The sequence below is a fragment of the Excalfactoria chinensis genome, chromosome 6 (genome assembly GCF_039878825.1).
Source record: "Excalfactoria chinensis isolate bCotChi1 chromosome 6, bCotChi1.hap2, whole genome shotgun sequence".
In the NCBI taxonomy this organism is placed as follows: domain Eukaryota; kingdom Metazoa; phylum Chordata; class Aves; order Galliformes; family Phasianidae; genus Excalfactoria; species Excalfactoria chinensis.
The window spans coordinates 9,369,736-9,384,665 of NC_092830.1; the positions used below are offsets into that span (position 1 = coordinate 9,369,736).

At 45.5% G+C, this 14,930-nt stretch overlaps 1 protein-coding gene across 1 annotated transcript; it reads left to right on the forward strand.

The window, feature by feature from the left end:
* Positions 1-2,203: 2,203 nt before the first annotated feature.
* On the forward strand, positions 2,204-8,677 carry LOC140254030 (uncharacterized). The gene is made up of 6 exons (XM_072340215.1): positions 2,204-2,269; positions 3,693-4,013; positions 4,400-4,699; positions 4,794-4,847; positions 4,938-5,338; positions 7,611-8,677. The coding sequence occupies exons 1-5, from the start codon at positions 2,204-2,206 to the stop codon at positions 5,235-5,237; spliced, it is 1,041 nt and encodes a 346-aa protein (XP_072196316.1). The 3' UTR covers positions 5,238-5,338; positions 7,611-8,677.
* The last annotated feature ends 6,253 nt before the right edge of the window (positions 8,678-14,930 follow it).

Genomic DNA, 14,930 nt, shown 5'->3' on the forward strand with positions numbered 1-14,930 from the left:
TTCCAGGGCAATATGAATTTCCAACTCATCGTATTGGAAGTTCTGATGTAACTGAAAACTGTGATGGTGAGAGATGACATTGTGGCCTATGACAGAGCAATATGAGGGACCCAAAGCTTCATTTGGATTCTGAATTCTAGCAAAGAATCTTGAGGAGATAGTGAATTATGTCATTAAACGTAAACATGTTTTACCTTGATTAAAATGCATTCTGCTATGGGTGAGAGTGCAGGAAACTTGTGTTTAATATCGCTCAGAATGAAAAGAAACAGCTCCTGACATCTCCAAATTAGGGTTAGGGTACCAGTGCTTTTTTTTATTATTATTATTATTTTTTTTTTGTTAACTTTGAGATATTTTCCAAGATGTTCGTATGTGACATAAATGTTTTCCTGTTTTTAAGGGAATTTGATTCACTTTTGTCCACCTTACACTTAAATCACGGTGCATAACAAAAGCAAAGCATGGTGAACTGACAAAACAAAAACTCCCCTTCATCACTCAGTTACCCGAATGGACATTTGTACCTCAGTCAGCATTAAAATAACAGAGGTTACCATTAAGTAATACTCACATGGAGCTGACAAAGCTGATAAAGCTTAGGGGGACAGAGGGCTCTGCGCTCAGTAACAGTGAGCAGATGAAAAATCCCTGAGTTATTTTTGTGAAGTCTGTTGCTTTTGAATTCTATGGAAAGACAATCAGCACTTGGCTGAGCTTCTAAAACACAGTGATTTCACATGCTTTGTCACACGTGAATTATAAGGAAAAATGACACAAAGATGGTAACAGATATTCAAAAGATAATTTATAAGGGAAAAACTCACTAATATGGATGCCTATGTTGGGAAATGCTGAGGCAATCTCCGCCAGGAAGCACTCACCAAGAAAAGCTGCCTTAGTTATGGTCAGCCCTTAAATGAGGTCTAGAGGAGGTGGAGTCAAGCTCCACTCCTTCCAGGAGCACCGCTGAATTACTCTCACCTATGCTCCCACAACAAACCCGACACTTGCCTCAGCTGATCAATCAGAGCTTCAGGCTGTGATTACCAATTTCCCATACATTAAAATATTCGGATGGAGATGAACTTTGTATTATCTATCTGTTAGAAAAAATATATATTTTCCTTGCAGTAAAGCTGGCAGCAATACTTTGTCTTACCCAAATTTGCCTGCTGGTTAACATGAACAATTACAGTGATGAGAAAACCTGGTTTGTTCTCGGTTACAGTCAGAGTTTTGGTTTCTCTCACCAGAAGCGTTTGACTTTGTATCAGGCAGCCTAATGATTTTCCTTTAAAGGCTGCCGATCCCTTGTTGCAGTGTATCCAGATTGATATTTTATTACAGAACTGGGTTTGTTGGCAGATTTAGTCAAATATTCTCACCGTACCTTTGATGAGTTGAACAGGATAAAATAGTTTCACAGCCTTCTTTGTAGAGGATAAAGGGCAGAGGCTGGACTTCATTTCTATTCACAAGATCTCAGTTACGAGAAATGAGGTTCTAATCTCGTGACTGGAAGAAGCTGAGGGAACTAATTTGCTCGTACACTTTCTCACTGCAATACATGACAGCTTCATAGCAAGAGGTTTTTTGTGTTTTGGTTTTTTTTTTTTTTCCTTTTCTCTCTTCCTTGTTCTTTGTTTTTTAGTTTGTTTGTTTGTTTCTGTATGTGGGAGGTGTTGTTGGTTTTGCTTCTTTTCTTCTACCTTCCCAACTGTGTCTTAGTATCAGGATTCCCTCCGGTGACCTGCAGACTCCAACTGCAATCAGACTCTGAATGTTATGCGTTGATTCTGAGCAGAAAAAAAACCAAACCATTTCATCATTCATGAACTAGGAATAGCACAGATTTACAGTCTGTGACCCAGGGAAAGTATTCTCACAGCTAGCGATCACTTCTCGAGGCTTCTGAGATCTAAACCTCCCATCTACCTTGATATTCATGTTCTCAACCGGTATTAAACTGCACTCTTTCTTTCTAGTATCACATCAAAGTCGCACTATTTTGTTATTTTTTGAAGGAAATCCAGACAAGAATAGGTGTGGGGTTTTTTTCCCCCTCCTTTAGTAACAGACATTGGTATCTGTATTGGGTTTCTGTGACAAGATTTTGAGAGGGAGGGGAGCAGCAGGAGCGATCTCTGTCACGGGCAGGGCTGCCACCCCCTCAGTCACCCCCCATCCAACCCAGGCTCGAATGCCTCCAGAGATGGGGCCATCACAACTTCTCCAGGCATCCCGTGCCAGCGCCTCACCAACCAGAGTAAAAAATCCCTGCCTCTTAATAACCGACCTAAATCTCTCCCCTTGTAATTTAAAGCTATTCTGCTTTGTCCTGTCACTATCAGGCTGTACAGAAAATGCTAAATGGCAGCCAGAAACAGTGATGGAACATCTGGAGGGATGGGCCATCTCGGTCAGAATCTGTAGCCCAGGACACGTTCGCTTTGAGCACACGCATCCATTTGCAGGCAGTAGGTCTGGAAAGCGAGAGATGTATTTATACATTTACAAGCCAAGGAGTTGCATGTGCCAGTACCCGATCGCTGTAGTTCACAACTACATTAACTGGATGGCTTTGCCAGAAAACCAGCAGGCAAAGGTTTCCCCCCGCTGCCCCCAAAACATTCAGATTTCCAATTAAGACCAAGGCTGCTAAGCAAAGCGAGTTTGATCACTGAAGTCTTTACACAGTACCTTGGAGATGACCGAACTGTTTCCGAAAGCGTTCCTGCCCATGTATGCGTCACATCAACGTAACTCCGAGCAACACCGTACAGAGCCGTTCATAAAGCTGTGCTGCAAATGTCCTTCATCAGCTATTCTGTCAGGCACATCATTAACCCCTGCGGGTGTTTGCCACATCCCTGCTCCCATATTTCCACCACCAACTTTAGTTTTTTTTTCTCAGTCAGGTACAAAGTTGTTACATATTTAACAATCTTTTTTGGTTTTGTTCTTTGGTTGTTTTTTGATGTAGTTTTCGTTTGTTTTTTGTAGTTTGTTTTTTTTTTTTTTTCCTCCTTTTTTTTCGTTGGATGAGGGCCAAGAGAAAGCGTGGCAGAGACAGAAAGCGGACAGCAGGGGACTCTGGAGACCGTTAATGGCGGGGACGTTCTTTGGAAGGGTGTCTCGTGAGACGCAAAGCGATCCGTTCCAATTTGGCACAATTATTTAATTGATTTATGAGTCCGTCAAAGAGGCGAGAAGGGGAAGCGCGTACTAAGCTGTCATTTACAGAAACGTCATCTCAGCCCCTGATTCAGATCTAGGGCTCACACGTCAAACCGTCACGGCCCCGGGCCGGCCGTAACGAGCCCCAGCTGCGCTAACGAGGCGGCGAGCGTCAGGCGGGGCCGCGGCCGCCGAGCGCAGCTGCGGCCGCCCGGGCGCGGCTGCGGTTCGTCGGCAGCCCGGGGGCGGAACCGCGCTGACGCCTCTTAAGCTCCGCCTGAGGCCGCCGGTAGCCACGAGGGATCAGACCGGAATCAGCATTACGAGGAGCCGGAGCGGGTGGCGTTTCTTCGTCCGGTCGTCGCGTCGGTGAGGCCGAAAGGCGGTAGGTGGGGCTGTTTTTTTACGCGTGTTTTTGGGCTTGATTGTGATGTTTTTCGTTGTTTCGTTTCAGGCTGCTGCCGGACCTTTCGCGTCGAGGATCGGCCCTGACCGGTGAGTCGTTCTATTAGAACCGGAGCCGCGGAGACGGCGCGCTTCGGAGCCGTCCGGGGCCCGGCTTCCCCGGTGGGAGACCGCCGGGCTTTCGCCGCGCTCCGTTCGGGGCAGACGCGGGGTCCCTGCTGTGCTTCTGGGAGCCGGCGCGGTGTCGCCGTCCGGCCGCCGTCACGTTTTCGGAGGGAGCCGCCGCTCGGTTTTCCGAGTCGCAGCGCAGCCCCGCCGCGTTCTCGGTCCACCCCGAGTTTTTCAGCGGCTTTCTCGCATCCTTCCTTTTTGTCGAGCCGGAGCGAGCGGGACGGGGCCGCGTTCCTGCGGCCTCGGTGCCGCCGGGAGTAAGAAGCGACGGCGAGAGCCGCTTAAACGGAATCTTTTTCGCAGATCGACCGAGGGTCGCGGCGGAGACTCCTTTATGCCGGAATTGCTGAGGCGGTGGAAGCCTTGAGACTTTAGAGGCTAACAGGTATGTCTTTTTTGTTTTGTTTTTGTAGTAATCTCGCAGGTCCGCCGTTCGGCCGCTTCTATTCCCTCGCCTTTAGTTAGGCGCGGCGGTCGGGTTCCGACCCGGCGTTTCGGAAGGGCCGGCGCGGTACCGCCGCCGGACGAGCCCGGGCGGAGAGGGACCCCGGGGCGGCCTCGCCCCTTCGGCCGGCGTTTTTGGGCGCATCGGTCCGTCCCGCTTTCGGGGACGGGATCGTGTGTTCTCTTGTTTTCTGTGTAGTTTCAGGAGCGTCGTCTCATTCTCCACACGGAGACACGGCTGGACAGGAACGCTGCCGTGGAGGGCTCACAGATTTTACAGGAATACGTTCCGGGGACGAGGCGGCGGAGTCGGTGTTGTGGCGAGAGTTCCTCGAGGGACGCGGAAGCGAGGGGAGCGCCGAGGAGCGGGGCTCGAGCGGCCGGTCCGCGTGGGTTTCATTGCCCGGGGTCGTCCGTCGCAGGCCGGGACCGAGAAGCGTGGAAATGGGCGTGCACGCATCCAAAAGGAGCATCTCAACTTCAGTCGTTTGTTCTAGCTGTAGGTTTGTACGTCCCTGCTAGTTGTCAGGAAAGTGAAATGTATCTTTGCAGGAGGTTCGGTCAGCGAGTCTAACACTAAAATTTTTGTGCAGGTGACAGGAGACCGGGAGGAGCGCGAGGCCTCCGGAGCTCGTCTTCAATTGCGAGTAAGTGACGGGAGTAACCTGAACAAAGGGAGCTGGGGTGAGTGATTTGCAGGTAGTTTTTTACTCAATGAATCATTTTATTTTTGCAAGGGACTGGAGGACTGCAGGGTAAAGAAGATCGGCGCAGCTTTTGGGAAACGTGAGAAGGACGGCCGGCAGAACTACAGGTTTTCACTCTCCAGACAGGTTGTGGAGTCGTGTGGTCCCGGGATACTCAAGTTGGGCCCGCAGCATTCGCAATGGAATAACCATCACAAAGCCACGGAAGCAAGGGAGATGAACAGCAGGATTTTTTTTCACATCGGCAAGGAGATGAACAGCAGGATTTTTTCTTTCACATCGGCAAGGGAGCCGAACAGCAGGATTTTTCTTTCACATCGCGTTCTGTAGCGGAGCATCGGCTTCGACAGGGAGGACGGAGGGGAGCGAGCCGTCAGACGAGAAGGTCGGCCACCCGGAAGCCCGTCGGGATGAGGATACGGCGTCACCAGGTAGGGGCTGTGTTTTTTCTACTCTTTTTTTGGAGGAAGGTGGAGCGGTTTCAGTCGTGCGAGTTGTTAGAGGATTAGGGTTAATGGAGAGAGGGTTGAGAAATATTGGTGTGGTTGTCCTGTAAGGGTTTTGTAGTGTGAGGTGCTATGTCTTAGAGCTGTTTAGTTTTGTCAAGTTCTAGTGCAGCTGGTGCGTCTGTCGATGCCGTGGCTGGCGGGCAAAGGCAGGAGAAAGGTCGTGCCAGAGTGTCTAGCGGGCTGTTTTTTGGGGTTCAGCAGACGGTCTGTTGGAGGTTAGCACTGCGGTGAGGGGGTTGTTTTTCTGTTGCCGTTTGGCCATAGTTAGTGGTTATGGTGGAATGTTTGTTCATGTTGCCGCAGGGAGTTGCAACGGGCACGGTGGCAGGGGGCGAGTCGGGCGGCTCCTTTGGATCAGGTCTAGGGGCTCGCATAGGTCGGCGTTGTGTTCTTTCGTGCTGTTTCTGTTAGTGCGGAGCCTGATGTCTGGAAGGCAGGGCAGCTCGGTTGAGGCGTGTAGCATCGGCAACTTGTGCAGTTTTTGGTGTATGTATGTTTTTTGTGTGGTTCGGAGGCTAGAGTATGTAGTGTTGTTTGTGCTTCATTAGGGGATGGAGCCGTCGGGGGTTAGCTCGATAGTGTTATTGTTGGCACAGTCAGGTTAGCGCATGCGGTGGCTTCTTTGCATTTGCCTCGGTCAGCAGTTGGTTTTGTTGAAGGTCAGTTAATGTTTCTCGCTGAGTAGTTGGTTGGTGGTGTCTTGTTAGGACTTGGCTGGTTTCTGTTTTTTGCGGCACCGAGTTTTCTGAGTTTTGGCTGCTGTTTTTTGAGGGAAAATCTTCGTGTCGGTGAGCGTGCAGAGTTTTCGGCTTTTGTCAGCGGTCGTTGAATTTTCCTTGTAGAGTAGTCGCGGTTGTGGTGTGTCAGGACTCGGTTTGTTTCTGTAGTGTTGAGTTTGGTGTTTTTTGCAGATTCAGTGTGTTTGAGCATGCAGAGTTTGCTTTGGTTGTTGGTTAAATGTTGTTGAGGAGTTAGATGTTAGTGTGTTTGTTAGGACTTGGCTTGTTTTTTGTGGGGAAAGTGTAGTTGCTTGAGTTTCTTTTTCTGTGATTGGTCTGTTAGGTGTTGGCTTGTTTAGTATTTTGTGGTGTTGAGTTGTCTTTGTTAGTTTTGGCTGTTTTTTTGCGGTGTTAGTGTTTGAACATGCAGAGTTTTCTTCTTTTGTTGTTTAAATTTGGTTGGAGTTGGATGTTTGAGGTGTGTTTGTTAGGTCTTGGCTTGTTTAGTTGTCTTAGTTTTTGGCTGGTGTTTTTTTTTCAGAGTTTTGTTCTTTGGTAGTTTAAACTTTTTTGAGAAGTTAGATGTTTTGTTAGTACTTGGCTGTTTTTTTTTGGTGTTTAAGGACTTTAGCTTTTTGGTAGGTCTTTGAGTCTTTTTTTCTTGGCTGTTAAGTGTTGTTTGGACTTTGCTTTTGTCTTGTATGATTTGGAATGTAAGGGGGAAACTCTGGCTGCTCACTCTTGGAGTGAGTAGCCAGAGTTTCCCCCTTTGTAATGGGGCTAGACACCGGGTTTTGCACTATCTCTAAAGAGATATATTTTTTTTATTTTTGGGTGGGATGGTGGGTTCATGTCGGTCTTTTTGCCGGTGGGGGGGCCTGCGGAGGCCCCCCCTGAGTGGGGGTGTGAGGGGGGCCCCACCTGGCATAGGGGCCCCCTGAGTGGGGGTTAGGAGGGGGCCCCACCTGGCATCGGGGCCCCCTGAGTGGGGGTGAGGAGGGGAAGCCCCTATAGAAGGGGCTTCCCCTGAGTGGGGGTGTGAGGGAAGGCCCCTTCTTCCTATAGGGGCTTTCCCTGAGTGGGTGGCAGCTTCTGCTGATGTTGTCTTCCCTGTGTGCTTGACTGTTTCCCACGTGGTGATGGTGGTTTTGTGGTAGGGCTCCTGGGCTGTAAAGGAAGAGGCTTGGAGGAGCTGGGCTTTATGTCCTGCAAAAGAAGAAAAATGAATTGAAGTGTTAGGGTAAACCAGAATGATTAAATAGCTTTTCTCTGTGTAGTCACTAAATGGCAATTGAGAAGCAGAGGGAGTTGCCCTCTAAAAGGGTTTGGATAAGTGGCTGGAGGGTAAGTGTGCCTGCAGTGTATGTGTCTGGTATGCTGTGGGTGTTTTATAGTATTGATTGAAATAGTTTGAGATACCTGAGAAGGAGTTAAGTTGCCACTTTGCTCTCTAAGTGTTTTGTGTTCTCTTCTAGGAAAGCAAGTCAATTAAGCAGAAGAATAAAGAAGATGGTCCTGATGGTTCCTCTTGTGCCAAGTCAAAGGCTGACTCCACTGCTTTTCTACATTTGTATAACATTAAATAAACTCTTTTTGCATTACTGAGGTTTAACTTAGTATTTCTAAGTAAGTGTGCCTCCCTAAATGTGTGCTGATTGCAATCTGTAGGCAGACAACTTAAATTTCAAAAATAAAATATGAACTAGGACTTGCTTTGTAAGAGAAATCTTCTACTTTGTATTACTACTTTAATAATAATTAAAGTAAATTAATAATAATTAAAGTAATAATTAATACTTTATTTATTACTACTTTATTATTTATTACTTAAGCCCAGCTGTAGAGGGCAGCATCAGGATATAACTCTGTTCTCATTTCAGCGTGTACCACTGGCATATCTCTAAGCTCGCTTCTGTGACGTGAGAAGCAGGTTATGATGTCTGTCTTGTTTGAAGACAAATAAAATAAAGGCTCAAAATGGTTTTCAATAAAGCTGTTGTGTCTCTCAGAGTGAGTGCTGTGTGTTGTCAGAAGTGAGTGGGATGTCTTATGCAATGGAGGGAAAGAGAAGCCATGCTCAACACTTTGTACAGAGGATGCCTGTCTGTCTCTGAATAAAAGAAAGATAAACCCCACTGTAAAATGTCACTTACCTCAATAAAAGATGTGCTGGCTACTTCTGGACTTGAGCCTTGTTCCTTTGGTGGGGGTGTTAGGCTGTTTATCATGATTAAGGTAAAAGGTGACAAAGATGATCCCTTGTAAGCAAGCCCACTTGCTGTGTTTTGTAGCCTGTAGAAACAGAAATTGACACTTAAATTCAAATGAAGCTAATGCAGAACTATAACATATCAGATATGCTTTATGCGACAAGTAAAACTGCAGAGTATGATACCAGTGGTCTTATTGCTGCAGTTGAGCATATGGATAGAAGTATTCCTTTAATTCAGTAAAGCCTTGAGCTCTTGAGAAAACACTTCTTTCTGTGTTACAGTTAAGTTTGCTGACAATTTACTTGGTTTTTCCCTAGGAAACTCTCTAGCTGCTGCTTCTCTTTGAAAGCCTTTGCCTTGAAACTCGGTGATTTTCTGTGAGCCTTGGTCCCGAACTGAGACTTAACTCTAATACAAAAGGGTGGGGTGGTATTGTATCACATTGTTCTGACTGAAATAAAAGAAACTGCATTCCCTTCTGCCTCTGTATAATAAAAGTAAACAGATTGAATCTTTTCTGCTGTAGTCTGCAATTATGTTTAATAAATGCTACATGTTTAATAAATGATCTGTTTCTGCTACCATTGAAGTGCAACAGTTGTTAGATAATTCATGACTGTTTGCAGAGCTCACTTAAAAATTATTCTGCTTTCCTATTGATATGAACAGCACAGCACTATGTTAGTAGATATTTCTAATTAATAGTTCAAGAACACGTTAAAAGGCAAATGATCATCACAACAAGCATAATGATGGATCGTTTTCCTGAGGAATGCTTGAAGTCTCTTTAACTGCACTAATAAATGCTTATAAGAAACAACAAGCTCATCACAATTACAAGTCTGATTTTTCTAGTAAATACAAAAAGAAAACACCCTATTGCTCCTTGCTGCTCACTGTCAGTCTGTTGACTGCCCCGGCTATTGCTGAGAGTCCGGTCCAAATGCTTCGGCAAGGGGGTTATAACAGGTCAGTCTCCTGCACCCTCGCTGTCTATGTAAGATCTAAACCAGCTAACAGATAACCAGTCACAGCCACACTAATAAAGTATGAAACTTGGTGCGTTACCTACCCTTTCCTTGAACACCTCTTGGGATACTGATTCCAAATCAGGAAAAAAAAAAAAAAAAAAAAAAAAAAAAAAAAAAAAAGTATTTATATATATATACAAATAAAGAGCAGAATTGCTCTTGCCAAACTGCACATGCTTTGCCAGCCTCTCCTCTCGTCATTTATCCTAACAAACGCTTGCAGTCTCCTTTGTAGGGGGTCTGAGTCAGTGCTTAGCTTTTATTTTTATTATATATAAGAGGTACAAGGAGGAAGGGCTGTCTGCTGAGATAAGACTGACTTTCTGCATCCCCCTGCCCGACAAGCATCTTCCTTACATGCTCAGATAATACAGAACTAGAACACTGCACAGACACCTCTCTTTTGTTATGCGTGCGCTCAGTGGAGCGAGCTGATGTTAGAAACGAAAAAAAAAAAAAAAAAAAGGCAAACTTATAGCAATTAATTACTGAATCAGAATTGCTTAAATCGTTGCAGTTAATGACCCTATCCCCTTCATGCAAAATGGCAAACAGGTCAGAATCAGTAATACAGATATAGCTAACAAGTACAGATTGCCTCCCACGCAGCATCAAAGACTTTCAACTGCTAAAATCCAAGACATTCCACTAAACATATTGTCTGCATAGAATCAGTATTAGTGTGTTCTACCACCAATACCCAGAAGGGCTGAACAGAAAGTAAGTTCTGTAGCTATGAAGACTCAAACAGCCAAACACGCCCCTCTCTTGATCCCCTAGACTGAAAAACGCCCTCCCTTGTCACGCCGTGTGGGAGCTCCCACATTCTCTAGGATCTACGCTCACGTGGGGAAAACTCATCTACAGTAATAGCCCTTCTGCATCAATTTGACTTTTCAAGCTGACAAGATAAATCCCTGCCCTCAAAACCGTGCAATAAATGTCAAAGTAAGGGGATTTTTTTCCCAATTAAGGAGAAATCAAACCTACAATGACAGTAGGAGATCATTTAAATTCCTTTCTCTGATATAACCCTTCTCAGCAGTTTCTAAGTTCTTAATTACTTCACACGTCAAAATCCAGCCATATAAATAGAAATATTAAGGCTACAAAGGAAAGGCTACAGCTATTATCTTTGTAACAGCACCGGAACCACTGCCGTGAGATCACGTAACAAAAAGAACAAGGCTTACCTGTCTCTGAAGATCTAGGCTCACTGAAAAATTCCACAAAGGAGGGATCTCGGCCGAGAGATCCTTCCTCGCTGGCAAACGACCCTCGAGTGAGGTCTGAGAGGGGCAGAACCTGGTTCCAGCCCTTCCCGTTGTTATGGTAAATCGCCTCCGCCTGTGCTCCCGAGACAGACCCGGTTTCCTCGCCCAGGTGCCGGATCGGTGATTCGGACGTGGATTCTGCAGTTCCCTGACAGTCTTGCAAATCTTACTGCTTATGATACAATCTATATATATGAATACTATCTGTGTGTGTATATACGTATATTATATATATATATATATATATATATATATAGTGTATATATATATACACTATATATATATATACTGGTATAATCCAGTACCTAGACACACTAGCCTCGGATAAGTCAGGCAGAACCGCTTATCCTTCTCAAAGCCTTTCCCGAAAGATGGGATCCCCCAGACTTCGCCACCTTAGCAAAAGCTTGGCAAGAGCTTAGCGAAAGCTCCCCAGAACTCCAAGGACTCTGATTGACCTCAGCACATGAGGAAAGAAAACTGCAGAAACTGTCTGACTCACAGGCTTTTTTACTGTTCTGTTTTAAATGGAACTCTGATCAAGTGAGATGATCAAACAAGAAAGCTCATGCCTCAAGTCGCTGTCTGACTTGCTGAACCCTCATCTCCACTACTTGTGCTGAGGTAGAAGATCAAATCTGACATTTCTCAGAGAGAAGCCACTGGCAGAATTTGCTCAATTCCCAGAAGGGGCAATTGTTTAATTCAAAGAAACCTCACAGTCATATGTTCAAAAGCTCACAGGTTTCCAACCCATCTTGTTTGCATTGCCAATACTCCAAGTATTCCAATTATTTTACCAGGGGAAAAAAACCAAACACACAACACCACTATCAACAACAACAACAGCAACAACAACAACAAAAGATGAAATCATCCTTTCTTTGCATCTCAAATCATTAACCCTGCAGTACGTACTCTGCTCACACAAGTCTCAGTTTTCTTTACCCCACGGGGACGAATAGCATCCCCTAAGGCCCGCTCTATGGAGCAGTGCTCTTCAACCTCGTACCCGATGACGCAAATATTGGAATCGTGCGCACCCTAGACATGATCACTGATGGCACCGAGCTCGGTGGTGCTGCTGATACAATAGAAGGGAGGGACATCATCCAAAGGGATCTAGACAAATATGAGAAGCAAGCCCACGTGAACACTACGAGGTTCAAAGAAGCCCGGAGTCCCGCTTGGGTCAGGGTTCTAGCGAACTAGAAGCTGAACGTGAGCACAACGGCACCCCCTTGCGGCCCAGAAGGCCGGCGGCATCTTGGGCCGCGTCAGAAGAGAAAGGGCGTCGGGAAGAGGGAGGTGACGGTCCCCCTCCGCTCTGCCCCGAAGGGCCCCGGCTGGAGTCCCGCGCCTGGGCCTCGGGGGGAGAAATACTGCCGGAGTGGCTCCGGGGGAAGGCCACAAAGGGAGCAAAGGGCTACAATACTTCTTCCAACGAGAAACATTGAGGGATTTGGGTCTGTTTATCACAAGGGACAAAGGCCTCATTACAGCCTACTAGCACACGAAGCGAGCTCATAAACAGGACAGACGCTGACCTGTTATGCGGTCTGTGTGATACTGTTGTACTGATGTGAAGTACAGCAATAACAGGAGGGTGGCAAAGCGCTAGGCAACCAAAGACGAGCCCGAACGCAGCAACTGCCGCAGAAGCAGCACCAAAGAAAAGAAAAACGCCTCACCTTCTAAAGATCTCTCTACTACTCAGAGAACTCGGGCACGATGCTCTCAACTCCGCCGCCGAGTCTTAAATGAGGGCTGCGAAGGGGTGGATCCCGGCTCCGCCCCTTACGCTGCGGCGCCCGCACCTGAGCTCTCCCGGGTCGGCCCGGCCCCTTCTCGCCACGTGCTCCGTCATCGCTTCCAGCTGTGACTTGTCATCTCTGTTACAGCCTGAAAGAGACAGGATAAGGCAGAACGGCTGTAATTAACACAGGGGACATTTAGGTGACATCTTAGGAGGCAGGAATGTCTTACTCGGGGCGGCGAGGCGCTGGCGCGGGACGCGCGGAGGAGCCGTGACGGCCCCGCGTCCGGAGGCGTTCCGCACCCGGTCGGACGGGGCTCCGGGCGGCTCCGCCGAGCGGGTGGCGGCCCTGCCTGTAGCGGAGGTGTTCCGACGGCGTGATTCTTAAGCTCTGTTGCCACCCGAGCCGCTCTGTCAAAGAAATGGACGCTGAGCCAATATTTCAAAATGATTTTTAACATTCATAAGAAAACCCACAACCGACATCAGAATTTCCACAGAGGATTTTACTGCACAAAGCAGAGCCAGAAGAGATTTATTGCAGAGAAACGAAGCGCTCTTGGGGAACTGAGACTCCGTTTGCACGTGCTTCAACTCTGGTTCTCTCATTTCCTGACCATTAATGTTGAGAAAGTTCTTTGTGAAATATTGGTGTGATTCCTGTCTCTTCTATTTAAAATGAGGGGTTTTTTTGTTTTTGTTTTTGTTTTTTGTTTGTTTGTTTGTTTTTTAGCAATATACTATGTAAAGCAGGTCATTAATATTAACTTGAAAGGCCTCAAAGAAGAATTTAATGACAATTGGGGCTGTTCAGCAGTACAGAGGATCCCAGACTGATTCCAGAGTTACCCCTTCTTTGAAGAGCTCCTTAGCATACATCTGAAACGTTAGATTTTGATTTTGGTTTACTCTCGCAGGATGATCATACATAATAACTCAGTATTTTTAGTATTAAAAGCTATTCTTAAAATGGAATCTGTGTAAAATTATCTTCAATGTCTTGAATCGTAAACTTCTAAAGACAACACTAACAGCAGCATTATCACTTTCAGTCTACTGTAAATAGTTTCCATAATGACTCTCACGTGCCAATAGAATAAATTTATTTTCCAGTTGAACCGTCTCGTGTGAAACATGTTGCTTTCACTGAACGTGTGCTAAAGAAGTTGGAAAAAAAATATTACAGACTTCACCTGGTATAGGAAAGTTATTAATTCAGTAACATTTATTTAACTATTTATTTAATTTACTATTTATTTATTAACTCTTTTTTTTTTTTTTTAATTTAACTCTTTATTTAATTAACATTTCTTGTGTGGGTTTGTTTTTTTTTTTGTGTGTTTTTTTTTTTTTTTGTTTGTTTGTTTTTTTTCCTTGAGGATGATAGAGATCTCAAATGAAGGTCGCTGTTTCAGACCTTGCCATGTTCAACTGCAAAATCCCGCACACTCGCCCATAGCAGGGTGCATTTGAGCCCATGGGAAACATGTTTGCATTTAATAACAGAATTCATTATCTCCTCAAGGGTTTCTGCCAGAATCCAGACTCTAAATGAAGCTTTGGGTCTCCTGTAATGCCCTGTCGCAGGACATAAAGTCATCTTTCATCATTCTATTTTTCAGTTTCACTGTAACTCTTAATAGGCAGAGCTGGGAATTCGTATTGCCCTCAAATACCTATCAAAGATAGTGCCCAGGAAATGTAGAAACTATCCAAAGGCTCCGATGCTCTAAGATACCTGTGTATCCCCCAGCAACTCTCTGACAGGAAGCGTATCCGAATGTCTGGCCTTTTGCAGCAATCGGTACCTAAGCGGACGCTTAACAGGCAGAAGCCCTAATATTAAGATGAATGAAAGGGCGACAGCTGACCTGCATGGAAACCTGCCAGATGAGAAACTTGCTTAGGTTCTAGGTATTTACAGCAACTGCTGTTATCTGATATGCTTTTCTGATTGCCAGACGCCTTTTTCTGCTGTAAGTACCTCAGAGAAGACTTGCAGCATGTTACACTTTCATTACCAAGGAAATGAGGACTACAATACATTTATTTCAACATTTTCAATGTGAAAAATCATTGAGAAATCAGAATTCCAATTTTAATATGTCCTTACATCTCTATGTATAGTCATAGCATAGCAGGTGTACAGGAAGAAATCAGGAAAGAAGCCTTCAATATATTAATTATCTGGTACGCAAGCAAAGGCCAGGAACTTCCTTAAGAGTTTCACTCAAAACCACATAAAAAAGACTCTCGAGAACCACCGGTGAGCTCTGATTTTTGGTTGACATTGCAGATGTAAAATCAGTTCAAGCACTGAGAATGAAACGTTTGACTTCCAGTTACCAAAGCCCTTCTGTTGGGTTGTTTGGATACTCAGCTCATTTACCCATAGCACACATAGGAACAATGGGACCGTACAGCCCTTCTTCACACTTTAATTTATATTACTTCTTTTACCATAAATACCAAAGGATGTCAGTTGTCATGTGACCATCTGATAGAAAAAATGAACCTTGTT

Excerpts from the sequence above, each read along its gene's own strand:
- LOC140254030 (XM_072340215.1), top strand. The coding sequence starts at position 2,204 with ATGCCTCCAGAGATGGGGCCATCACAACTTCTCCAGGCATCCCGTGCC. Across the intron at positions 4,014-4,399 it reads CGGCCTCGGTGCCGCCGGGA|TTTCAGGAGCGTCGTCTCAT; the intron begins GTAAGAAGCGAC and ends TTTTCTGTGTAG. Across the intron at positions 4,848-4,937 it reads GAGCTCGTCTTCAATTGCGA|GGACTGGAGGACTGCAGGGT; the intron begins GTAAGTGACGGG and ends TATTTTTGCAAG.